Source organism: Cibotium barometz, chromosome 16 (assembly GCF_041138505.1).
Source record: "Cibotium barometz isolate CiBa-2024 chromosome 16, ASM4113850v1, whole genome shotgun sequence".
Classification (NCBI taxonomy): domain Eukaryota; kingdom Viridiplantae; phylum Streptophyta; class Polypodiopsida; order Cyatheales; family Cibotiaceae; genus Cibotium; species Cibotium barometz.
The window spans coordinates 1,457,384-1,484,371 of NC_141061.1; the positions used below are offsets into that span (position 1 = coordinate 1,457,384).

At 46.5% G+C, this 26,988-nt stretch overlaps 1 protein-coding gene and 1 pseudogene across 2 annotated transcripts in view; both read left to right on the forward strand.

Annotated features, from left to right (window-relative positions):
* LOC147630250 (Major facilitator superfamily protein) overlaps positions 1-26,988 on the forward strand; it is a 143,147-nt gene that overhangs the window by 69,270 nt on the left and 46,889 nt on the right. For both annotated transcript variants that reach the window (XR_015267625.1, XM_086810095.1), the window contains exon 3: positions 14,477-14,645. Coding sequence is in view for 1 of the 2 variants with exons in the window: in XM_086810095.1 (XP_086666221.1) it covers positions 14,477-14,645 (169 nt within the window). In the remaining variant the exon portion in view is untranslated. The remainder of the gene's footprint in view (positions 1-14,476; positions 14,646-26,988) is intronic.
* Positions 15,563-18,287, forward strand: LOC147630253 (uncharacterized; annotated as a pseudogene).

The following is a 26,988-nucleotide window of genomic DNA, read 5'->3' on the forward strand; positions in this document are numbered from 1 at the left end:
AGCTCCATACTTAGGCCGCAACTACCCTTGCCCACATGTTTCTTCAACATGACAGGGGTACCATAACCCTAAAAAAACAGCCCTCAGAAAGTCGAAATCAGAGTGAACAAGAGTTCGTCAAATTTCTGGAATCTGCACATCCCCTTTGTTAGCAGTCATCTCCCGTCCATACCATATTACTCAGTAGGAAGTGAGGGCCTCTCTTGTGGGTGTGCCCGCCCGGATAGGAGTTCTCTCCATTTTTCTCTTGGGGGACTATTTTCTTTTGGCTAGCTTGCTCTGTCACTGGTCGACTTCATCTGTTGTTGGCCGACCTGATCATGTGCCGGCCGACTGCCATTTTATGCTGGCCGACTGGATGTTATCCAGTCGTGGGCCCTTTCTGGGGTTGTCGGCCGAGTTGCTAATGGCCAATAGGCTACCCCAGGAACTATATATTGCACGCCTTGCTTCCCACACCATATTGTACCGGATCTCTTGTATATAGTAGAGTTTATACAGCTTTCTCTCTCCTGCAGTTCTGCATTTCTGTTCTCACAGGTGTTTGTCTCATTTGCGTTGCCCATTCCGACATGGTATCAGAGCCCCAGGTGTCTTGAAGCTTGGAGACAGTGAGAGCTTGAGGGTTTGCCGTTTTTAGGTCTTGATTGGAGAATTTCTGGGCTGTTTGGGACGTGGAGAAGCTGGTAGAAGGCGGCCATCATTGTTGGACAGCCACCTTGCATAGTAGTTGCAACCTCCTCTTCATTTTTTTCCCATCCACCCTCCCTTCACAAGATTTTGTGAACCCCCGCGATGGCAGATTTGCTCGAGATGTCTAAGAAGCCCACCCTCCCGACATTCCTAGTGGACCGACAGTTGGATGGGACCAACTATGGCATCTTGAAGGTAATGATGGAGTCTGTCTTGGAGTCTTATGATTTGGTTGATTTCATTGTGGTTGGAGTTCCAAGGCCAGAGTTGGAGGAGGAGGAGCTTTCACTATCCACTAGGAAAGAGTAGGAGGCTCAGGCACAGTTGTGGGATCGTGCCAATGCCCGTGTGCGTTCTTTCATCTTCCTTAATTGCACACCCTAAGTGATCAATCACATCAAACACATGACACTGGCCTAAGGGATTTGGCAGCACTTGGCTTCTTTGTACAACAGGGTATCACCCTTGAAGAGAATTTCCTTGGAAGTGCACATGCGAGTGATGAATCGTGCAAAGTCTTCGACGATGCGAGAGCACATCAACAAACTCTAGGCTCTTGAGTAGGAGATATCTTTAGAGGATATGGCTATCACTTTGCTGTCTCATCTTACCCCTTAGTACTTAGCTTTCTATTCTTCTTTGATCACCAGTGGGAGGCTAGCACCATTACATGGGAGGAGCTTGTGCCGATGGTTTTGGACCAAGAAGAGCGGTTTACAAACCCTCTATAGCGCGGAGGTTTTGAGGCTGCAACAACAACAACAACAAGGGCAAAGGGAAGTCTTCACCGGCTAAGTCTTCTAAGAAGAAGCCCCACTTAGAGCGTGATGCTTTGAAGGCCGAGTGGACCTGTAACCATTGTGGCAAGAAGGGTCACTATTGGAGGAAATGTCCTCAATGGAGCACTGAGAAAGGTGTTGATTTCTCAGCTGCAGTTGCAAAGACTCCAACTTTTGTGCACTTGGAGATTATGAACACCGGAGCTTCATCTTCTTTGAGCAGGGAGGCAGTTGGACTCATCACTAGGGATACTCGGGAGTGGATTCTAGATAGTGGTGCTTCTAGGCACATGACTCCTTCCAGAGAGTTATTACAGGATCTTCAAGACGGCAGACATGTCACGTCTTTATTGGTGACAAATCCACTATCCTGATTCACAGTGAGGGCAGGTTGGAGATTATCCCCGATGGTAGAGGGGGGAAGCATTCCTTTATGTCCCATCCCTTGGCTTTCATCTTTTGTCAGTGCATGAGGTTTTGCCAGCCCAAAAAGGGTATTTTTTGGATATTTTATGGCTTTTATTTTTGTCTTTGCTGCTGGCCGCTGTTAGGCAAAATTTTGTAAAGGTGTTTTAGGCTTGTGTACATATGGGATGCATAGCATGCAAAAAAGCTTTGCCTTGAATGCCCTGGCAGATGTACAGAGTGGATGGCTTGGTAGTAGGCTAGTACAGGCTTGTCCGGAGCGTGGTCTGCTGGAGATGGTATCAGTCATTCGGTCGCTCTGTATGTGTGCGTGTCCCAAAAAAAATAAAGTGGGCACTTGTAGGTTGTATTCGAAGGTGTGCAAGTACATGTGGGCAATTAATTGTTGGGGATGCCAATTTAGTGTGTGCATGAGATGGTTCTGGAAGGGGAAGCATATGGAAGGTGATGGACGCGTACGTGGCAGGAGAGAGGTGGTGCAAGGAAAATTCGATGAAAAGGAAAGATACCGATTCGGGCCAAGGTGGCGGATTTTTCTAGAACAACGGGGTCATCTGCAGAAGAGGAGTCGCTCCAGGGAAGGAGTGTGAGCGACCGTTGGCTGGAACGAAGGACGCCTGTCTCTCCAAAGTGAGAAAAATGCTGTGAGCTGGGGAACACAGAAAAAAGAGTCGTCGTGAAGGGGTGGCGGCAACTACAGGCGAGGAAGGAGAGCGAGCAGTTGGAAGAAGCGTGGGGACAGTAGAAAAGGAGAGAAGCGTGGACAGCAGCTTCGCCAAGCACAACGGAGACCTCAGCTGGTTTTGTTCGTGGGAGTTTTCTAGGGATTTCTCGTAAGGCGACAGAGAGGGAATTTTCGTGTTGAGTTGTTGCCTCAGAATACAGTCTGGCGAGCTCAATAGCCAGTGGTGCCGAGCCGGCCTAGCTCATGTTGGCGTTTTTCCTTGCTGTCGCTGGTGTCTGATGCTGACAACGCCAGAGAGATGGTGTGTAGTTGTGTTTGGGTAGCGCAGCAATGGTGTTTTGCTTTATCAAGCCGCAGAGCTGGCAAAGGTGTATTTTCTTTTGTTTTTTTTTTTGTGCCATGAGTGGCTGGTCGCTCCAGGGGTGTGTGTGTGTTATTTGTATTGGCTGGCGATGCTATAGAAGAGAGTTCTTCATTGAGGTTTCCGCCTCTGGTAAGTGGGGAGGTTTTTAGGTGTTGCTTGTAAGGCTTTGTCGCCGGAGCAGCTGGTGTCTGAGGGCAGCTGTTTTGAGAGGAGGTGAGAAAGGGATCAGTTGTAATGTTGGGGTACAGCTCGTAGTAGCGAGTAGAGAGGTGTTTTTTTGGAAGGTGTCGTGTATGTGAGATGGTTGTGTGAGTAAAAGCTTCTGTGTGTCGGAAGAAGCTTGTATGGAAATGTTGGTTGGGAATTCAAAGATGAATGATACTGGTGATGTATCTGGCTATGGTTGTGTGTTGGTATCTTGTGTGTGTTGATTTGCAAGAGAAGGCGTGATTGACGTGTTTGGTGGTGTAGTCCACGGGTTTACACTCTCACAGTGCACTTTGTGCCAGCCTTCGATTACCTCGTCATGCACACAATGGAAGTATATGTGTTTTTGTCAGGTGTTTATCGTGTCTATGGTGCCCCCGTTTTGCGCTAATGTGTTCCAAGGATTGGGGGAGTGGGAAGCTATAGAGGCCTGTTCCCGTGTTCTTTTTTCCACTCCACATCTTTTTGGTGCCCCCCACTGAGGAGAGCCAAGTGTTTTTCTTTGCCTATAAGGGTGTATGTCCCATAGGAAAGAGACTCGTACCGCTTCTTTTGGCAGGGATTGTTGCAGATTTTCATGATGTGGTCTTATCCAGAATTTCATGGCAGGAAGGGTGAAGATGTATTTGACTTTTTGGAGCAAATGGAGTTGGCATGCATTAGCAACCATGTTACAGATGAAGAGCAGGTTTTGAGGCTAGTAAAGATTTTCTTGAAGGGAGATGCCCGAAGCTGGCTTAAAGATTTTGAAGCACAGGATGCGGCATATGAGCTACATGGTGTTTTGACTTTAGACAGGTTGAAAGAAGGCCTTTTTGGAGCGTTTTCAGCAAGCAGAGGAGCCTAGTGTGCTTTGGCAGGAGTTGAGCATCTTGAAGCAGGTCCATGGATGATTTTGTGCAGGTATTTACATGTCTATGGAGTAGGTGGTGTACGACATTGAAGCAGAAAGTTCCTCCTATATTTTTGAAGAAGAGCTTGTTTATTGATGGTTTGCTACCCCATTTGAAGGTCAGGGTTGAGTTGAAGAATCTCAAGTCATTTGATGATGCAGTTAGGGTTGCTAGGGAAAACGAAGGCAAGATTTTGAAGCAGATGGAGATGGGTATTTATCTGCATAAAGGTGTTGTGTCTACAAGGAATATGCATGTAAATTTGGTTGAGGTGGATAAGAGTTCTATGCAAAGTTTGATTAGACAGGAGCCTCAAAGGCCTATACAGGTGCAAAGGGGGATGTTCTATGTGCCTTCTGATTTTTTTCCAAAGTCTTTAAAGCATGTGAAGGTGGATGAAAAGCAGGTGAAGGAGCAAAGTGAAGATATGTGTTTACTGCATGATGTGGATGTAGCTAAGATTTTCCCTATTGATGTTGCGATTGAAACTAAGGATGTGCATGTTGAAAAGCAGGGTGAGGAATCTAGGTGACTTTTGCAGATGAGGAGTTGCCAGTGGATTCTTCTTTGGATTGGGACGTCATGGCTGTGCATGATAGTGATTTGGAATGCTCTATTGAAGATCATTTGCATTCGGATCTGGATGATATGCATGCACATGGAAGCAAAGAGGATGGTGTCTTGGGATTGGCTGATGATAAGAAGGAAGAGGAGTTGGATATAGAATGCTTTGAGGATGATTCTTTGCCAGATTCTACAAGGGAGGAGGATGGGGTAGAGACTTGTGATGAAGTGAAGATGGTTTGCAATGTGGATGTGGAGAGCATGGAGGAAGATCCTATTGTTATGGATTTTCTTGGATAGCTTAATGGTGGTATGGTACTTGCAATGAATGATGTGGATGTTTTTCCATTTGATGCATTATGTGCTGGGGAGTCTTTGGACGATGATACTAGGGGGATTGGCAACACTCAAGAAGATATGCATGTAGATTGGGCTGATGAAGAGCGTTGTGATGTGAGTATTGTGCTTGAGGATGATATGTGGGCAGTTGCTAGCCTCGATGAACAGGAGCCAGAGATAGACATGGATGCAAATATGGTTGAGAATGTAACTAAGACTTCTTTACATATTGCGGAAATGCTAAAGACAAAGTCCATGGATGACAAGGATTCTGAACCAGTTGAGTTGTATGGTTGTGAAGAGAGGCCTATTTTACAAGAGTTGGAAGTTCTTGTGGACACTGCTAATGGAAAAGATGTGGATTTTAGTGTGCATAAAGGTCAAAATGTTGGAACTTGGCCTTCACTGGTATTGATGAATTGGATGCTAGATGTTGCAATGCCACAGGTTTTGAAGACAAGGAGGTTTGTTGTGGGTGAAGTGTTCTCTTATGGTTTATTTAAAGAGCGAAGGCTTGAGGGTGATGCTGCGTGGTCAGAGTCTGTGAATGCTTATCAAATGATGGACGAAAATGATTTTGTGGCACATATGGTTGACGTTTGGTATGTAGTGATACAGCCATTGTTTTTCACAGATATTGGAAAATGGGATGGTGAATTACAGCAGTTTCCTTTTGATCCTGGTGGATAACTATTGGACTTTATCTTTTTGCTGCTGCTGAGCATAAATGCTCTAGCAGACAGGGGGGTTGGCAAAATATGTTAGGCAAAATTTTGTAAAGGTGTTTTGGGCTTGTGTACATATGGGATGCATAGCATGCAAAAAAGCTTTGCCTTGAATGCCCTGGCAGATGTACAGAGTGGATGGCTTGGTAGTAGGCTAGTACAGGCTTGTCCGGAGCGTGGTCTGCTGGAGATGGTATCAGTCATTCGGTCGCTCTGTATGTGTGCGTGTCCCAAAAAAAATAAAGTGGGCACTTGTAGGTTGTATTCGAAGGTGTGCAAGTACATGTGGGCAATTAATTGTTGGGGATGCCAATTTAGTGTGTGCATGAGATGGTTCTGGAAGGGGAAGCATATGGAAGGTGATGGACGCGTACGTGGCAGGAGAGAGGTGGCGCAAGGGAAATTCGATGAAAAGGAAAGATACCGATTCGGGCCAGGGTGGCGGATTTTTCCAGAACAATGGGGTCATCTGCAGAAGAGGAGTCGCTCCAGGGAAGGAGTGTGAGCGACCGTGGGCTGGAATGAAGGACGCCTGTCTCTCCAAAGTGAGAAATATGCTGTGAGCTGGGGAACACAGAAAAAGAGTCGTCGTGAAGGGGTGGCGGCAACTACAGGCCAGGAAGGAGAGCGAGCAGCTGGAAGAAGCGTGGGGACAGTAGAAAAGGAGAGAAGCGTGGACAGCAGCTTCGCCAAGCACAACGGAGACCTCAACTGGTTTTGTTCGTGGGAGTTTTCTAGGGATTTCTCGTAAGGCGACAGAGAGAGGGAGTTTTCGTGTTGAGTTGTTGCCTCAGAATACAGTCTGGCGAGCTCAATAGCCAGTGGTGCAGAGCCGGCCTAGCTCATGTTGGTATTTTTCCTTGCTGTCGCTGGTGTCTGATGCTGACAACGCCAGAGAGAGGGTGTGTAGCTGTGTTTGGGTAGCGCAGCAGTGGTGTTTTGCTTTATCAAGCCGCAGAGCTGGCAGAGGTGTATTTTCTTTTGTTTTTTTTTCTGTGTCATGAGTGGCTGGTCGCTCCAAGGGTGTGTGTGTGTTATTTGTATTGGCTGGCGATGCTATAGAAGAGAGTTTTTCATTGAGGTTTCCGCCTCTGGTAAGTGGGGAGGTTTTTAGGTGTTGCTTGTAAGGCTTTGTCGCCGGAGCAGGTGGTGTTTGAGGGCAGCTGGAGGGCTGAGGTGATGATGTTTTGAGAGGAGGTGAGAAAGGGATCAGTTGTAATGTTGGGGTACAGCTTGTAGTAGCGAGCAGAGAGGTGTTTTTTTGGAAGGTGTCGTGTATGTGAGATGGTTGTGTGAGTAAAAGCTTCTGTGTGTCGGAAGAAGCTTGTATGGAAATGTTGGTTGGGAATTCAAAGATGAATGATACTGGTGATGTATCTGGCTATGGTTGTGTGTTGGTATCTTGTGTGTGTTGATTTGCAGGAGAAGGCGTGATTGACGTGTTTGGTGGTGTAGTCCACGGGTTTACACTCTCACTGTGCACTTTGTGCGAGCCTTCGACTACCTCGTCATGCACACAATGGAAGTATGTGTGTTTTTGTCAGGTGTTTATCCTGTCTATGGTGCCCCCGTTTTGCGCTAGTGTGTTCCAAGGATTGGGGGAGTGGGAAGCTATAGAGGCCTGTTCCCGTGTTCTTTTTTCCACTCCACAGCCGCCACTTTACCCTGACCGACCAGCAGCCCTTCATGCATATAAAAGAAACTCAACGTAATTCACTTCTCTCGAACACCATCTCGAGTTTTACTGCTGCTGGTACAGGCTGCCTTAGTCAGCTAATATCAGCGTTTACTGCTGCTGGTACAGGCCGCCTACATCAGGCTCACGTCAGCGTTTACATCTGCTGGTACAAGCCGCCTACATCAGGCTCATGTCAGTGTTTACATCTTTTTTACATCAGCATACCTCAGCGCACTTCATCTGCGTTCTATCATCGGCAGGCCTTCAGTGCTTACATCAGCACATCTGCGTTTTATTTACAGCATATGGGACAGCGGCCCTCTCTGCTACAGTAGGTATTTTTCAGCAGGTTTACTTCTTCTTCATCACCGGGATAGCAGCCCTTTCTGCTCCTTGACCTCGACATCGGGATGGCAGCCCTCTCTGCTCACTTCTTCAGGACGGCAGCCTACCATCTGCCTTGGATCGTGGCCTTCTCCACCCCCTGCATTATCACCGGACAACAGCCCTCTCTGCTCCTTCGGAGTCTCACACTGAGCTCCTGTACTGGATTTTATCATATATATACACTCATTGCATGTTGTGTGATTTGCTCTGATCTCTCATATATTTGGTCCTTTCGTCGTCCTTTTGCCCTCACATGATATTAGAGCTATTGTGAGCAAAAGGATTGAAGACCTTGAGAGAGCACAACATGGATCGTCTACCCTCGATTCCAGAGGACCAGCCTTTTTTACCAGATGTTGATTCTCCTTATTCAAATATAGATCACACGGAGGATGGGACTCCTTATTCACTGGAGAGCCCCGTTCGAGGTCTTTCATTGGGAGACGACCAACCCATTTTTACCTACTCACCCTCTACACCCTTGGCATCTTGTCTTTCTTCTCCGAGCTTATTAGGCGTCACTTCCAGAGGAGGATACATGCCTATATCGGTGTGCCAGTACTGGACCTTGGTACTCAGCCTCATCTAGAGAGCCCTGCTACTCATTCCAGCAAACAGCCTGGACTTCAGTATGGGGTTTTTTCTCAGGAACGATAGGTACCTCCTCGGTCGTTCGGAGATCCATCATCATTAACCCTACCGCTGACCGCGTCAGGTTCTTATGTGCCTTTTAGTACTTATGTTCCTAATTCTACTTGGGTATCTGCTTCTGTAGCACATGTTTAACATATGGTACCATCAGCTACCCTCCATCCCTGGAATTATGTGAACCCAAATAGAGGAGGGTCTAGGAGTACAATTCACTCTCAGACTTCTGGTGTTAAAGGAGGTGATATTGTTTTCTCTTCTGGTTCACCTTCTGTTCTTGCTCCTAATCAACTTCAAGCACAAAATCCTCCCACCCAACCCATGTCTTTTCCTGCTAGTGTTGGCGTGTAGTCATCATTGACTGCACCCCCATTGGGTCCTGTGTATGGGTTCTACCCATCACAAGTATCTATCAACACTATGCCCTCTAGCATTGCGGTGCCACCTAGCATTCCGGTATCAGGTGGTTTACCAACCCATCTCTGGCACTGATGCTGTTCTTGCTTATGTGCCCACTCAAGGTTTCGTGCCTTCGCCAGGTATTCCACCTATGCCGAGTGCCCAACCTTATATTCCCTCTTATGGAGTACCTTCGCTATGCCTGGTACTAGTGGATTTTTTGCAGTTCCTTCTCACCCTTTACACTCCGGATATGGGTACCAACCATCTTGGACTCCCCCACCTCTTTCCTTTCACGTCTCTATGTCCAGAAATGCTTTCACCAAAAAGACTCGTTTCAATGGGTCTAATTACACCACTCGGGCTAATCTTATGGAACATGTTTTCACTTCCCCAGTAAGGGACTTGAACCAAAACCCCACCCCTCTCTAGCACCTCTTGACATCATCCGCTATTGGGAGGCTAGGAATGCCATTGCCATAGTGGAGCTCATGCAAGGCCTTCTCCCGGAGCTTATTCACAACTCCAACGGTTCCCTTGTCTCTGATCGATGGGCACACCTTGCAGAGAGAGATGCAGCACGTGATTGTACGCGTCGCATTGATCTCGAATATCAAATCCAACTTTTCTCTATAAAAGAGAGTGATGACGTGACCGTGAAAGTTGCTGAATACCGACGTCTTAATGTGGAGTATGCCACCACTGGCTCTGCCAAGTCTCAAGAAGACGAGGTGATCACTTTACTGAACAAGTTGCCTTCTAGTTTCTTTACTTTTGTCACCCAGACCATTAGTCTAGAACCTATGCCTAACCATATGAGTGTGAGTGCCAACCCTTGCGCTTCGCTCGGTTGCATGCCCAGTTTCATCCCAAGAAATCTTCCTCCTCTACTCAAAAGGGGGCCCTTGTGTCCAATACTAACTCTACTCAAAAAGGGCAGCAAGGAAAGGGGAACAACAACTCAGGTAATCAAGGCAAACCTCAAGGCAACAATACTGATCCAAAAAACCCTGCCTCAACACCCACTCCCTACTGGCTGAATATTCCCAAACAGAATAGATTCTGCACTCATTGCCAAATACCTGGTCATGTTGATGATGAGTGTGGCATTAAAGCCAAGGAAAACAGAGGTAACAACCCCACTAACTCGAATCGCCAAAACAACCAAGGTGGCAGTAATGCTCCTAATTGGCGGTCAAGAGGGGGTAATAATCTCGCACCTACTTTGCAGGGTTCCCCTAGAGGACCCCGCAACAAGGCAATGATGTGAATTGGCAACAAGGCAGTGCTATGAATTGGCCTAGATTATCTCTGTGGCGACCCACTGGTCGAGTCTCTCTCTCTCTCTCTCTCTCTCTCCCCCCCCCCTCACACACACACACACACACACACACACACACCCAGTCAGTTTCTTTTACCACCTTGGAAGAGATGTTTGATTGGTCATCTCTTACACCACATCCTGACCCCTCGGCCAATGTCGCTTACGTCACATTTAAGGTTGATTACTCTTCCAGAAGGACGACGAAACAACCACGTAGATGAGGCAGCCTACACGTGGAAGCATCTGCCCTCGTTCAAATTTGTCAGTTACGTGATGATCGTTCTGTGCCTATCATCAAAGCCCACCTCACACTTCCTTGTGGCCATCCGGTCACTTGGGTTGTTGACAGTGGAGCTACACACCATATGGCACAAAATGCTGACATTTTTATCTCTCAGTGACCTGCTAAGATGTGGCAACAACACATTGATGCCCATCAAATCTGTTGGATGTGGCAACAACACACCAATGCCCATCAAATCTGTTGGCACCGTTTTATTTGACACCAACACAAGCCCCAATCAGGCAACATTGGACAATGTCTATCTTGTTCCTAACGTGGGCCTCAATTTACTTTCTATATCCAGCTAACTCAACTCGATCGTGGAGTTCACTTCAACAAGCGAGTTGTAGAGGTAATTGATGAGACTACCGATCGTGTTGTTGCCCGCGGCCAGGCACAAAAGGATGGCTTGTACCGGATGTCTACCTTTTCATCTGATCCATCTCTGAGGGTTCTGAGTTTCATCGGGTTTGTGGCTATGTGACTAGAGCTTCTTCAGACATTGAACGACTATGGCACTTTTGCTATGGTCACCTGCCCTATGACACACTCTATGAGTTATCTTGAGACCGGTTAGTTGAAGTCAAGACATTGTCTTTGATGAGTGGGATTTACTTCGCCTTCTGTTGTCCATACCAACCGAACAAGAATCTCCGACTGTGTCACATGAACCAATAAGTCAACTATAACTTCGCCTCTTGAGGAGCCTTCCTCCTCCCGACAGCCACCCAAGGACACTTTACCCAACAACAAACCATGCGTGATTTTGGTATGCTTTCCCATGATACCCCTTTGGATAGTCCTCGTCAATCCACCGGGCTCACTCCTCGTGCCTCATTTGCCTCTGTTTTCTCCGCAGACTATGTGGCGCATGATGAGCCAACATCGTGGAAAGATGCTATCCAACAGCCAGCTTGGAAACAGACTATGGAACAAGAACTCCAAAGCATTGATCGAAATGGCACGTGGTCCCTTGTGGATTGCCCTCGTCATAGAAAGGTCATTGGGAGCAAATGGATATTTCGCACCAAATTTAAAGCCGACACTACCTTGGACAAATACAAAGCCCGGCTTGTGGTGCAAGGTTTTCACCAAAAAGAAAGCATTGACTTTGACGAGACCTTTGCACCCACTGCTCGAATGACGACAATCCGTCTCTTACTCAATCTGCCCGCACACTACACATGGCTAGTCTATCAGATGGATGTCAGGAGTGCCTTCCTCAATGGCATTCTTGAGGAAGAGGTATATGTTGAGCAACCTCCGGGTTTCCCACTCCATGGGTGCGAGGACAAAGTCTTCCGCTTGCATAAAGCTCTTTATGGGCTTAAGCAAGCCCCTCGAGCGTGGTATCATCGCATCAACAAATTTTTTTGCAGCCAAGGTTTTCAACCATCTCACTGTGATTCCAATATATCTATATCCACATAGATCAAGGGATGGTTTGCTACCTAGTTCTGTATGTCGATGACCTCATCATTTCTGGTTCACATCAAGCCAAAGTGGCTGATATCATGGCACAATTGAGACGAACCTTTGAGATGACTGATCTCGGGCTTCTCTCATATTTCCTTGGCGTGGATGTGGTCCAACATCTTGATGGTATTTTTGTGTCCCAACAAAAGTATTGTCTACAACTCATTACTTCTTACTTTCCTGATGGTGCTATCCTTGTGGCTACCCCATTGGATCCCACCATCAAACTATCAAAGGAAGAGCGAGCCTACCGCCAAGTGGTTGGGAAACTTATATGGCTCACAAATTCTCGACCTGACATTTCCTATACATGAGGTTTGCAAGATTGGCATGCGGGTGGAGTTTGATGAGCATTTTGTTGCTCTCCAGGGACAAAGCAACATGCCAGGTTGTTTGGGAAGGCGGAGTGGAGAATGGGATTTACAAACTTTGAGCGCTCTCTTCTCTGGTAGGTATTGAGCTAGGTGATTTGTGGCAGTTTCGTCATGGCCACTTGAATGTGGATACGTTGCGGTGGGATTTCCGGGACCAGATGGGTGATGGCTTGCGAGATGTTGGAAGCAGACAGGGACATTCCAGTTCTTGCCGCCGCGCCCCCACATAGCATGAGTATACCGTAGGTGGTATTAGAGCCTAATCTTGCTTCAACTGTGTGCCCGCCCGTATTAGGTTTTTTCTCATTTTTCCCAACTCTCCATATTTTTTTCCCATTTTTTCCTATTTTTCCATGGCTTGGGTGGCTGCCCTGTGATGGCAGGAGGACCCAATTGCTGGCCGACTGCATCAGTATGCATGTGTACACACTCTGGGAGCTGGCCGACTGGTTTGCACAAGTCGTGGACTTCTCAGATGCAGGCCGACACCCTTTCTGCTGGCCGATTGTTCACATATGCTGGTCGTGGGTTTTCTTGTCCTGTCGGCTGTCCTTGATGCAGGCCGACTGCATGTTTGGGGCCATATAAAATGGCCCCATTGCCTCCATGCCATTGTATCTTGTTTTTCGAGATTTTCCTTGTGTATATAGAGCAGAGTTACACGCCTCTCTCTCTCTCTCTCTCTCTCTCTCTCTCCATTGCTGTATTTTTCTGCACTTGCTCTTGTGTTCTCAGATTTTGTCTTCATCTCCGTTGCATATTCTGACAGGTTCCAGAGTGCGAACAAGGTACATGTAGACACTCTGCAGTTGGGCACCATTGCAAGTCCTTGGGCACCATCTTGTGAACAATATGTGCGTCAACACTTAAAATGTAATAGCCGCAATGCACAAAACAATTGAAAGATACATCATTGCAGGAACAAGAAACAGTCAGCATTCCCATTTCCGTTTCCGATTCCTAATCTCACCTCAGTACTTTCCTACGATTTTCCCAAGTAAGTTTTGATTTTCCCCAATTTTCCTTGTTCTCTCTATTAGATTATGATCTGTCCCAAGTTTCTCCTCTATTTCACTCAGCTTTTTTCATGATTTCTATTTACACATACTATATAATGTTAAAAGACACGACGCTTTTGTTTCCTGGTTTCAAGCTGTTTTGGCTGCGCAGACATCATCCATTTTCGTTGCATGCAACTATGATTTTTGATCGATCAACTGCACAATTGTACTAGTCCAAATGGCTTTGAAAATCGCGCTATATTTGAGTGAATTATGAGGTTGGGAAAGTTCTTTAGTTTTGGATCCTTTTCTCACTGCAAAAAGGGGGTTAGGATTATTAAAGGTATATGGGGGGTCGATAGAGACACACGTCCCCACACATGCACACACAGAGTAGGTTAAGCATTTGTTGTATTTTGAGTGAGTTTGTGCTGGTTTTCCATGTCATTTGTGTTCTTTTTGAAACTAAGTACAGTTAGCCTTGGCAGCTTTAACCCCTCAAATATGAGCAAGAGGGATGGCCATTGGAACCTTGCATTGTGGTAGGGGGTTAGGATTATTGAGGGCATACAAGGGGCGATAGACACACACATGGCCCCGCGCATGCACACACAGAGTAGGGTAAGCATTTGTTGCATTTTGAGTGAGTTTGTGCTAGTCTTCCACTGCCATTTGTGTTCTTTTTTGAAACTAAGTACAGTTAGCCTTGGTGGCTTTAATGCCTCAAATCTGACCAAGAGGCATGGGCATTGGAACCATGCGGTGTTGCTTTGTGAGTGAATCTTGCTTTCATGCTTTCTTTTAGTTAGTCAAAAGGCTGAGTATCTGATCTACTGATTAATCTAAAACCCTTGTGCTAGGATAATTGGCATCTAGTTATGTACATAAATGTTAAAAGTTCTTATCGGTTGGTCTTGTCCCTTTCGGTGTTTTGGAATGGCATACTCTTTCACTAGAGACCTGAAATGCAAACAAAAGGTCTTATTTGAAGCTCTTTATAAGCTCTGCTTTTAGGCACAAGCCGTGCATTGCATATATTCTAATTGCTAAGAAAATTGATTGTAGGCATTTCTTTTTCGTTACACATGGTGTCCTTAATTTTGAACTTTTTGAGTAAGTTGGTTTAGTTGGGCCCAATGTTTCATAAGTAGTCTTGTGGTAGGAGATAGAAGTTTTGGCTTGCTATGCTGTAAGTCTTTCTCACATGTACATATTACTTGTTCTTGAACAGTGGGCGCAAGAAAGCTTGTGTAGTCTACTGTTTTATGCAAATGATTGGTGCTCTAGCCAAGCAATCTACAGATCGTGCAATAGTGTGGAGTGCTAGCATTTGTCAGGGACTTGCCACATCATTGCTCTCATCAGCATTTGAGAGTTGGTTGGTAGCCGAGCATGAGAAGGTAAGTTGTCTTCTCTCAATCTATTCAATTTTCACTTGATTCAAGGATGTAAATATATGCTTTCTTGCTGCCATACCAGATCAGTATGCCTACTTACAATGTAGTCGTTATCTTGAGACTAATTTGGTCGTTATCTTGAGACTAATTTGGTACTGTTTGGATGAGCTAGCTGGTTGTCACTGGTAGGCCACCTTACATGTGGGCCTTTTAAATCGTTAGCCTCTCCTCCTCCAGTAGGGTGAAGGTTCTTCTAGGGTGATGAAGAATTTCAATGGCAAGGCAAAGGGAATGTTGTGCAATAAGGAGAAGAAGCAATGTTTAAGAAGAAGAAGATGATACAGGAGAAGTTATAGACTAAGGGATGGCATGAAAGAGTTTATGAAAGGGCGTGCAGAGGCAGATTGGTTTGTGAGAAGATTACTACAGAGACAAAGATTCTTGGAGATACAAAGAAAGATGGTGACAGAGTGCAGCAAAGACACCAAACCTACAGCTGAGATAATGGATACCATAACCGGGATCATGACCACCATCACATACACAATATTGCATAACTGTTGCTACTTTGTTTGAAAAAGATGGTATCCTGTTTTGTTTTTGAAGCCACGTTTGGCACAATGCGCTATTGTATTGGTCCAAACTCCCATCTTCCAAGCTTGTACTCCAGAAAATCTAAAAGCAAGGGGTCATGCTGGTGGCATCCACAAAAGGCAGAGGATTCATAGAACTACTTGACAATCATATGTTGCGAATTTCCACCTCCCATCAGCTTCCCTTCTTCCTATGCTGCCACCATCTACATCCTCAAGGCTGAGAACCCATTAGATCCTAGCAACTACAAGAGTATGATGATTGGCCAAGCTCTATGGATTTCATAGTTACCGCGGAACGGCGTTCCGCCTTCCTGGAACGCCGGAATGCCGGAACGAAGCCCAAGGCGTGCCCGGAACGTGGAAACGGGAGCCGGAACGGAGCGCTTGCCGGGGAACGTGGCGGAACGCGTGTCGGAACGCCGGAACGCTAGGGCGGAACGCACGTTCCGGGCGTTCCGGAAAAGTGTACTTTCGCTAAGTCGCCGGCGGCCGTTTTTTTCCAGCGTACGGCTCTTTTTTGCTTCTGCGCCTGCTTCGTTGGCTGCGCCTGCTGCTTGAGTGCTCTCCCTACCACTCCACCCTTCCTCTTCGCTGCCCCCTTGGCTGCCCCACACTCTCCATTCCACCTACTACCCCACCCTTCCTCTTGGCTGCCCCACACTCTCCCTACCTTGAGCCTTGGCTGCCCCACAGTGCACACTCTCCCTACCTCCTCTTGGCCCCTCCTCTAGGCTCTTGGGCCTTGGCAAGTTGGCCCCTTCTTTTGCTCGGGTGGCACTCGTGACTCGAGTCTTGAGCACCCAGCAGGTAAGATTTAAAATTTACGCAATGAACATTGGATTTTGGAGATTCTAGTTTGCTGCGTTTTTTTCCACTTTGTGGACACTTTACTTATGTCTCATGCAAGGGCATTTTGCATGTTTTTTTAATTTTCAGCCATTTATCAATTTCAATGGCACCTCCTCGTGGCATAGATGCAGAAAACAGATCCCCTTGGTGGAATAAGGTGGATCTTGTGTCCAGATATGATAGTGCAAGAGGAGGAGGGTCACGCAAGTGGAAGTGCCACTTTTGTGGATCCATTAAGACTGGAGGCACGGATCGTGTGCAAGCCCATTTGTTGGGGGTTAGAGGCAAAGGCATTTCTGTTTAACCTACAGTGTCAGGAGCAGATATCATACGATTGCAGGCACTTGCAGATAGACTTGATGCAGCAGGGAGTCGGCCCTCTGTTCTTGATCCTCGAGGTACATCATCATCAGCTACACCTGCAGGCGTGGCATCTTCAGCGAGTGCATCTACCCCATTATTTGGGGCTGCTCCACAGCCATCCGCACATGGAACAAATGCTTCCCAGACCCAGGCTTCACGAGGTCCAGTGCAGGCTAGTCTTGTGGCATCATGGCACCCTGGGAGGAGGGCACAAGTAGATGCATCAGTGGCACGGTTTTTTTATGCTGCAGATGTTCCTTTGGTAAAGGCCCGCAACCCATACTTTGCAGATATGGTGAAGGAGATTGCTTCTTTCGGACCTGGCTATGCTCCACCTTCATCCGAGGCATTGCGGACTACACTTCTAGCCACAGAGAGGACGGCCATAGAGGATGCCTTGGGACCCATTCAGGATGTATGGCGTAGATGTGGCGTCACTATCATGGGTGATGGTTGGAGTGACACCAGGAGCCGCTCCATTCAGGGTATCCTTGCCTACTCCAGAGGATGTAGCTTTTTTATTAAAGCTATTGACAATTCAGAGGCGAGCAAAACTGCAGAGAGATTGGCAAATATTTGGAGTGAAGCCATTGAGTACGTGGGTCCCAATAATGTCATCCAGTTTGTTTCTGATGGAGAGAACTCAAACAGGGCAGCAGGGAGGATCATTGAGGATAGGTACCCACATATTTGCTTCACTCCTTGCATGTCACATGGGCTCAACAATCTCCTCAAAGATATTGGTAAGATGCAGTGGGTGGAGCCTTCTATTGAAATGGGCAATCACATTGTTTCATTTATCACTCGCCACCACTACATTTTGGCTGTATTTCGACAGAGATCCCCAAAGGATCTCTTAAAGTATTCAGATACACGCTTTGCATATAATTTCCTTATGCTAAAGCGTCTTTTTGAAGTGAAGAATCATTTGAGGCAGCTTGTAGTGTGTGAGGAGTGGGATGCATGGCGAGAGCGTACCTCAGTGGCAGGTATTCGATGCAGGTCCATTGTTCTTGATGACACTTTTTGGGACACTGTTGAGGTATTGTTGCAGGTTGTGCAGCCAATCATTCTTATGTTGAGGCTTCTTGATGGAGATGAGCCTTGCATTGGCAAGGTGTATGAGGGGATGGACAGGATGATTGAGAGAATCCTATCTCTACAGACTTTGGATGGGGGTAGGAGACAGGAGCTATCTCGTCTTGCGAGACAGGCAGGTGGACAGAGTATCACTCTGCATTAGAGGTTGCTGCATTTGTGGTGGATCCAGAATTTCAAGGCAAAGGACAAGAGACAGATGCAGAGGTTGTGCAGGGTTGGGAGGATATCTTGAGGAAGCTTGTACCCAGTGCAGATGATAGGAGGAGGGTTCGTGAAGACCTTTCCTTCTATCGACAAAAGAGAGGCCTCTTCGCTTTGCAGGATGCACAGAATGATAGGTTCAAGATATCTAGTGCACGGTGGTGGGAGGATTATGGGGCAGATACACCATTGCTGCAAAGATTGGCCATTCGAGTGCTTAGCCAAGGTGCTAGCTCCTCGCCATGTGAGCGCTTATGGAGCAGTTTTGGGAACATTGCAAGCAAGAAGAGGAACAGGCTTGGTGTCCAGAAGGCAAATGACCTTGTATTTGTTAATGCAAACTTGCGTTTGCTTAACAAGTTCAGGGCTGAGTGTACTCTAGAGCCATTTATTGGATTTTGCCTTGATCTTGATGACAATGATGGTGAGGATCAGCCAGAGCGAGAGGATGATGTGGAGCAGCATGAGGATGAGCAGATTGAGGGACAGCCTGGACAGGAGGATGAGATCCCACTTGCTGATGACTAGTCTTTGACTCACCAGTTACCTTGGCCCTTGAGGCTAGTTTTGTGCTTGTCATGCGATGTACTTTCTTTTTCAGTTTCTATATATCCACATGCGATGTACTTTCTTTTCAGTTTCTATTTGAAGTCTGGACTCTTCAAATTTTTAATGTTTAAGACTTTAAAGTTTAATCTTGGATATTTTAAATGTTTTTAGTCCTAAATGCCGACATGTCATATGACGTGGCGTTCCGTGACATTCCCGATCCGCTCCCGTTCCCGCTCCCGCTCCTGTTCCAGTATCCGACGTTCCCGGAACGTTCCCATTCCGTGGTAACTATGGTAGAGATAGGATTCTCTCAATCATCCTGTCCATCCCCTGATACACCTTGCCAATGCAAGGCTCATCTTCATCAAAAAGCCTCAACATAAGAATGATTGGCCGGACAACCTGCAACAATACCTCAACAGTGTCCCAAAAAGTGTCAACAAGAACAATGGACTTGCATCGAATACCTGCCACTGAGGTACGCTCTCGCCATGCATCCCACTCCTCACAAACTACAAGCTACCTCAAATGATTCTTCACTTCAAAAAGACGCTTTAGCATAAGGAAATTATATGCAAAGCGTGTATCTGAATACTTTAAGAGATCCTTTGGGGATCTCTGTCGAAATACAGCCAAAATGTAGTGGTGGCGAGTGATAAATGAAACAATGTGATTGCCCATTTCAATAGAAGGCTCCACCCACTGCATCTTACCAATATCTTTGAGGAGATTGTTGAGCCCATGTGACATGCAAGGAGTGAAGCAAATATGTGGGTACCTATCCTCAATGATCCTCCCTGCTGCCCTGTTTGAGTTCTCTCCATCAGAAACAAACTGGATGACATTATTGGGACCCACGTACTCAATGGCTTCACTCCAAATATTTGCCAATCTCTCTGCAGTTTTGCTCGCCTCTGAATTGTTAATAGCTTTAATAAAAAAGCTACATCCTCTGGAGTAGGCAAGGATACCCTGAATGGAGCGGCTCTTGGTGTCACTCCAACCATCACCCATGATAGTGACGCCACATCTACGCCATACATCCTAAATGGGTCCCAAGGCATCCTCTATGGCCGTCCTCTCTGTGGCTAGAAGTGTAGTGCGCAATGCCTCGGATGAAGGTGGAGCATAGCCAGGTCCGAAAGAAGCAATCTCCTTCACCATATCTGCAAAGTATGGGTTGCGGGCCTTTACCAAAGGAACATCTGCAGCATAAAAAAACCGTGCCACTGATGCATCTACTTGTGCCCTCCTCCCAGGGTGCCATGATGCCACAAGACTAGCCTGCATTGGACCTCGTGAAGCCTGGGTCTGGGAAGCATTTGTTCCATGTGCGGATGGCTGTGGAGCAGCCCCAAATAATGGGGTAGATGCACTCGCTGAAGATGCCACGCCTGCAGGTGTAGCTGATGATGATGTACCTCGAGGATCAAGAACAGAGGGCCGACTCCCTGCTGCATCAAGTCTATCTGCAAGTGCCTGCAATCGTATGATATCTGCTCCTGACACTGTAGGTTAAACAGAAATGCCTTTGCCTCTAACCCCCAACAAATGGGCTCGCACACGATCCGTGCCTCCAGTCTTAATGGATCCACAAAAGTGGCACTTCCACTTGCGTGATCCTCCTCCTCTTGCACTATCATATCTGGACACAAGATCCACCTCATTCCACCAAGGGGATCTGTTTTCTGCATCTATGCCACGAGGAGGTGCCATTGAAATTGATAAATGGCTGAAAATTAAAAAAACATGCAAAATGCCCTTGCATGAGACATAAGTAAAGTGTCCACAAAGTGGAAAAAAACGCAGCAAACTAGAATCTCCAAAATCCAATGTTCATTGCGTAAATTGTAAATCTTACCTGCTGAGTGCTCAAGACTCGAGTCACGAGTGCCACCCGAGCAAAAGAAGGGGCCAACTTGCCAAGGCCCAAGAGCCTAGAGGAGGGGCCAAGAGGAGGTAGGGAGAGTGTGCACTGTGGGGCAGCCAAGGCTCAAGGTAGGGAGAGTGTGGGGCAGCCAAGAGGAAGGGTGGGGTAGTAGATGGAATGGAGAGTGTGGGGCAGCCAAGGGGGCAGCGAAGAGGAAGGGTGGAGTGGTAGGGAGAGCACTCAAGCAGCAGGCGCAGCCAACGAAGCAGGCGCAGAAGCGAAAAAGAGCGGTACGTTGGAAAAAAACGGCCGCCGGCGACTTAGCGAAAGTACACTTTTCCGGAACGCCCGGAACGTGCGTTCCGCCCTAGCGTTCCGACACGCGTTCCGCCACGTTCCCCGGCAAGCGCTCCGTTCCGGCTCCCGTTTCCACGTTCCGGGCACGCCTTGGGCTTCGTTCCGACGTTCCAGGAAGGCGGAACGTCGTTCCGCGGTAACTATGATCTCTACAGACTTTGGATGGGGGTAGGAGACAGGAGCTATCTCGTCTTGCGAGACAGGCAGGTGGACAGAGTATCACTCTGCATTAGAGGCTGCTGCATTTGTGGTGGATCCAGAATTTCAAGGCAAAGGACAAGAGACAGATGCAGAGGTTGTGCAGGGTTGGGAGGATATCTTGAGGAAGCTTGTACCCAGTGCAGATGATAGGAGGAGGGTTCGTGAAGACCTTTCCTTCTATCGACAAAAGAGAGACCTCTTCGCTTTGCAGGATGCACAGAATGATAGGTTCAAGATATCCAGTGCACGGTGGTGGGAGGATTATGGGGCAGATACACCATTGCTGCAAAGATTGGCCATTCGAGTGCTTAGCCAGGGTGCTAGCTCCTCGCCATGTGAGCGCTTATGGAGCAGTTTTGGGAACATTGCAAGCAAGAAGAGGAATAGGCTTGGTGTCCAGAAGGCAAATGACCTTGTATTTGTTAATGCAAACTTGCGTTTGCTTAACAAGTTTAGGGCTGAGTGTACTCCAGAGCCATTTATTGGATTTTGCCTTGATCTTGATGACAATGATGGTGAGGATCAGCCAGAGGGAGAGGATGATGTGGAGCAGCATGAGGATGAGCAGATTGAGGGACAGCCTGGACAGGAGGATGAGATCCCACTTGCTGATGACTAGTCTTTGACTCACCAGTTACCTTGGCCCTATTGAAGGCACTCAAGGGTTAGGGTTAGGGTTTACACAGGTTCAAGCAAGCAAGCGTGGAAACCAAGATAGAGGAGTGAACACGACTTCCAGTATGCTTCAATGAATGAAAAGTGAAGTACAATAGCCACATGATAGTGACCCTAAAAGATAAGTGTTCACATGTCCGGCCATAAATGTGCCGGGTGGACCAAAACACTTATAAACTGCATATAAGTGAAACTAACCTAAACTGGGGGAAAAAACCTCCACTAACTGAAGTAAAAAGTGTCCCAGTAATCTACTGATGATCACTAGCACTCCTCTGGGTGCATACACAGCATAAAACCCAACAAACCCCCCTGGAGTGATATGTGATCACTGTACATCATCCACCAAAAGGAAACAAATTCAAAGCATTGCGGAATGCTTCAAATTTCGGACGTGGTAATGCCTTGGTGAAGATGTCTGCCACATTCTGATCTGTAGGACAGTAGATCAGACTGATATCTCCTGCCTGGAGTCTCTCTCGAACAAAATGATAGTGGATCTCAATGTGTTTCGTGCGAGCATGAAACACAGGATTCCTGGCCACAGCAATGGCACTCTGACTATCAGTATAGATAGGTGTAGACTCCTCCACTGAAATATCCATATCAGTCATGAGACGACGCAGCCAAACACACTCAACAGTAGTAGTGTAGGCTGCTCTGTACTCTGCCTCACAAGACAAAGTGGCCACTGTGGTCTGTTTCTTGCTTAGCCAAGAAATGCATGAAGCGCCAAGGAAGAAACAATTTCCACTAGTGGAATGTCTGGTATCAAAGTCACCAGCCCAATCTGAATCACTGTAAGCATGTAACTGCATGTCACCCCCCTCAGGATAAAGCAAACCAAGAGACGAGGTACCCTGCAAATAACGGAATACACGCTTCACAGCTTGCCAATGTGACAACCGTGGGCTCTGCATGAATCTGCTTAACTGAGAGACTGCATACTGAATATCTGGCCTTGTATTACACAAGTAAATGAGGCACCCAACAGCCTGAGCATATGTAGGGGCATCAAAGGAAACACTGTCATCTTGTAGTGACAGTTTCATCCCAGGCTCCATAGGAGTACTAATAGGCTTGCAATCCTGAAATTTAAACTTCTCCAGAAGTTTAGCAACATAACGTGATTGCAACAACCCAATGCCTCTGTTATCCTGCACAAACTGTATGCCCAAATAGTAATGTACAAGGCCCAAGTCAGACATGTCAAATGTCTGTTGCAGTATCTCCTTAAAAGCTGCAATTTTGTCATCATTTGATCCCATGAGCAAGAGATCATCCACATAAAGACTGATGACCAGCAGATCTGTCTCTTCTTTCTTCACATACAAAGTGGCCTCTGATGGACTGTTCACAAATCCCTGAGTGAGTAGAAAAGCATCTATTTTTGCATACCAAGCTCGTGGAGCTTGTTTCAAACCATACAAGGCCTTTTTCAGCCTGCATACTTTCCCCTCATGACCATGTTCTGCAAATCCCATGGGCTGAAACACATAAACTTCCTCCTCGAGGTCCCCATGTAGGAATGCAGTCTTTATGTCCAACTGGTGAACAACCCAACCACGATGTGCAGCCAATGCAATGACACACCTAAGACATACGGGATGTAGGAGCAAATGTCTCCTCATAATCAATGCCCTTCTTCTCTGCATAGCCCTTTGCAACTAGACGGGCTTTGTACCTGTCAATGGATCCATCTGCATGTCTTTTCAACTTGTAGACCCATTTAGTACCAATGGCTTTCTTGCCTTTGGGCAGATCAACCAAATCCCATGTTTGATTCTTTTTAATAGAATCAATCTCATCCTGCATGGCTTTGTTCCAATGCACATTATCTCGTGCATCCACAAATGAATCAGGCTCATCATCATCCTGTAAACTGGCTGCCATAACCAGATTCAAATCCATGATGTGTGCATGCTCATTGGTCCTTGTTTCCCTACGAGTACGACCAGCAAGAGGACCCTCTAAGTGGCTGTCCTGTAATGTCCTCAAATACCATCTAGGTATATGTCTGACCTGTGGTGCCTGCTGTCCCATATTTGGTTCAGCTTCTGGCTGATTTGGCTGCTGAATTTCTGCACCACCTACATCATTTGCTGGCTGTCCAGTACCCTCATGAGTTGGATCACCAACTGTGGAATGAAACTCCATGGGTAGTAGACCTTCAAACACATCATTTTCAGCCTGATTTGCCTCATAACCAGCCATGGATATCTCTGATTTTTCATCAAAAATCACATCCCGACTGATGAATATCTTCCTGGATAGTGGGTCATATAACCTGTAGCCCTTGCTCTCACGGCTATACCCAACAAAAATGCATTTTGTGGCTTTATCATCCAGCTTCCTCCTCAACTCTTTGGGTATGTGTGCATATGCAAGACACCCAAAGATACGAAAATGCGATACAGAAGGCTTGCGGCCATGCCAAGCCTCAAAAGGAGTAATAGAAACCAATGCCTTTGTGGGACATCGATTCAAAATATGACAAGCACACATTACTGCTTCCACCCAAAAGATACGTGGTAGTCTTTTTGCCTTTAGCATACATCTGGCCATCTCCATGAGTGACCGATTCTTTCTTTCTGCAACCCCATTCTGCTGTGGAGTGTAAGGAGTAGTATACTGATGTTTTATACCTCTACTCCCAAGAAAGGAATTCAGCACATGTGACATATATTCCCCCCCTCGGTCAGAACGGAGAGTTTTCACCTTGCATCCTGACTCTGTCTCAGCAAGTGCTACAAAGGCCAAAAATGCATCATATACCTGTGATTTCTGTGTCAAAGGATAGACCCAGCATATACGAGAGAAGTCATCAATAAATGTTGCAAAATAAAAGCAACCACCTAATGACTTTGTCTGCATGGGACCACAAAGATCACTGTGTATAAGTTGCAACTTTGTAGTTGCTCTTAGAGCCTGATCACGTGGGAAGGAAAACCTGTGCATTTTTCCCAAAATACATCCTTCACAAATGTGATCTGGAGGCTTCTCCATGAGAGGTAGATCTGTAAACATATTATGTCGCTGCATAAGCATAAGACTACCAAAATTTACATGCCCCATGCGAGCATGCCATAACTCCGCATCAACCATAGCTGGAGTAAGAGTGAATGCATGATAAGCAGACTGATCCACTGGCTGAAATGCATCCAACTCATAAAGTCCATGACATAATGTACCAGTAAGCATCAAGGTCAAGGCATTTGCTTTGTCTCTGACCATGCATTTATCATCATCAAAGTAGACCTGCATTCCACAATGTGCTAAAGAAGAAATGGACAACAAATTCTTCTTTATCCCTGGTACATATAAGGCATCTGTAAGGCGGAGAATGGAGCCATCAATGGCTGTAAGCTGAATCTCCCCAATGCCACAAACTGGATATGAAGCATTGTTGGCACACTGAACAGTTTTGCCAACAGGGGCAGGGCCAACATGACTAAACAAATCCCTGCGAGATGTGATATGCTTTGAGGCACCACTATCAAAATACCAAGTACATGCATGCTCTGTCAAACTGAGTGCCTGTGAAGACCAAGAGGCATCATAGCTGCATGTATAAAAACAGTAATCCCTGTCCTCAACAAAAGAAGCAGTCTCTGGAGGAGCTTTAGGAGTATCATTAACTGACATCCCAGCTTCCTTTGCCTTCTCTTTGGCAATCCTCTTCCTACATTCCGTGATGTAGTGACCTGGCTTCTTACAGTAATGACATTTGCCCTTCTTCTTGGGCTGTCCATCACCTTTCTTGGTATCCTGTGAAGAACCACCATCACCTGAGTTTTGATTTGCACTCTTTGGCTGAGTTTTTCCTTTCCCCTTTTGACCTGTAGTAAATGCTTGTTCAGCATTTGTGTTCATATTCATATTCTTCCTCATTTGCTCCTCTTGTAGTAAGAGAGCAACAAGTTCCTGATACTTGAGGGGTTCAACAGCATTCCTCATGCTGAGGTTCAAAGAGGTATGGAAAGCCAAGTAAGATCTTGGCAAAGAGTGCAAGATGGTGGACACAAGCTGTGTCTCAGGAATAATCTCATCCACATTGATGAGTTGCTCTCTCAAATCCTGCAGCTTGTTTAAGTGGCTAGACATATCATCTCCTTCATTCATTTTCTGATTTTCAAGCTCTCTTTTCAAAAATGAGATTCTAGCCTCATTACGAGCAGCATACATCTGCTCCAGAGTCACCCATGCATTCTGTGAAGAGCCAGCTGAACGAATATGAGGTATAATGGACCTCTGTACTGACAATGCAATGAGTGACAAAGCTTGTGCATCCCTGGCATCCCATGTCTTTTGAGCATTTGTTCTCTGAACAGGCAATGGCTGTCCTGGATCCTGTACCTGTTGTCCTCGTCCACGAGCACCCCTTGGGGAGGAGTCTCTAGAGCCAATGGACCTGGACGTGGTTCATCACCACTAACAAAATCCCAAAGACCTTTTGCCACAAGCACATTTTTCAGCATAAAACTCCACAAGGAGTAGTTCGTGCCATCCAATTTGTCTTCCTTAGACAAATATGTGAATACATCACTTTGCTGTTGATTTGCCATTATGCTTTACGCACAATGTTGTACCTGTTTACCAAAAAACCCAATAGCAAAAAACCTGATAACAACTGTACTCCACTGAATACAGTTCACCCAAATCTGCCTGCACTCTCAATCCTCTGAATGTGCAGCTCAATGCACCAATGACTGAGTAGAGCAGCAAATGGCGTACACAATGCCAAAATGCCCCAAAAATGCCCAAATTTGCTGCACCCAAACTGTGCAAAAAACCTGTATATTTCCTTGCTAGAAAATCTGCCTGTTGTGCCTGTATATTTTCACAGAGAAAATAAAAATGCCCAAAAAATCAAAACTTGTAATGCTTACCAGCTGAGATTTCAACAGGTACAAGTTGACTGTAGTGTGCAGATACGTAGACTGTTGTACTGTGCAGGTAAAGATGACTGTACGGAGCAGACTGCAGGTATGATGACTGTACGGCGGATGTACTCAGCTGGTACTGTACGGAGCACTGTACGGAGCAGTGCGAACAGGTACACAACAGGTACTCGTTGTAGGTAGTTGCAGGTACTCGTAGCAAGTACAGTCAACTGTATGCAGGTACAGTACGAAAGCAGTCCTCTGTAAGCAAGCAGGTACAGTACGGGTACTGAGGCGACTGTGATACAGATATGCGTTGCAGGTACTGAGCTTGGTACGTTGACTGTGCTGAGCACAGTACGGAGCAGGGCGACGCCTTTTGCAGCACACGACTGAGTCAGCGTTGACAAGTACAGTCGACGCTGACTGTACGGAGCAGGTAGTACGGGTGCTGACAGCAACGATAGGTACGGCAGCTGCTTCAGGCAACGATTTGCAGGCGGCGCACAGTTGTACGGGCTGCAACCAAAAAAAAAACGTACGGGAGTTGTACGATCAGCAGCAAGAGAAGCCTGGCAGTGTTAAGCAGTACGGGCAGGTCAAGGGCAGGCCAACTTGGCTCTGATACCAATTGAAGGCACTCAAGGGTTAGGGTTAGGGTTTACACAGGTTCAAGCAAGCAAGCGTGGAAACCAAGA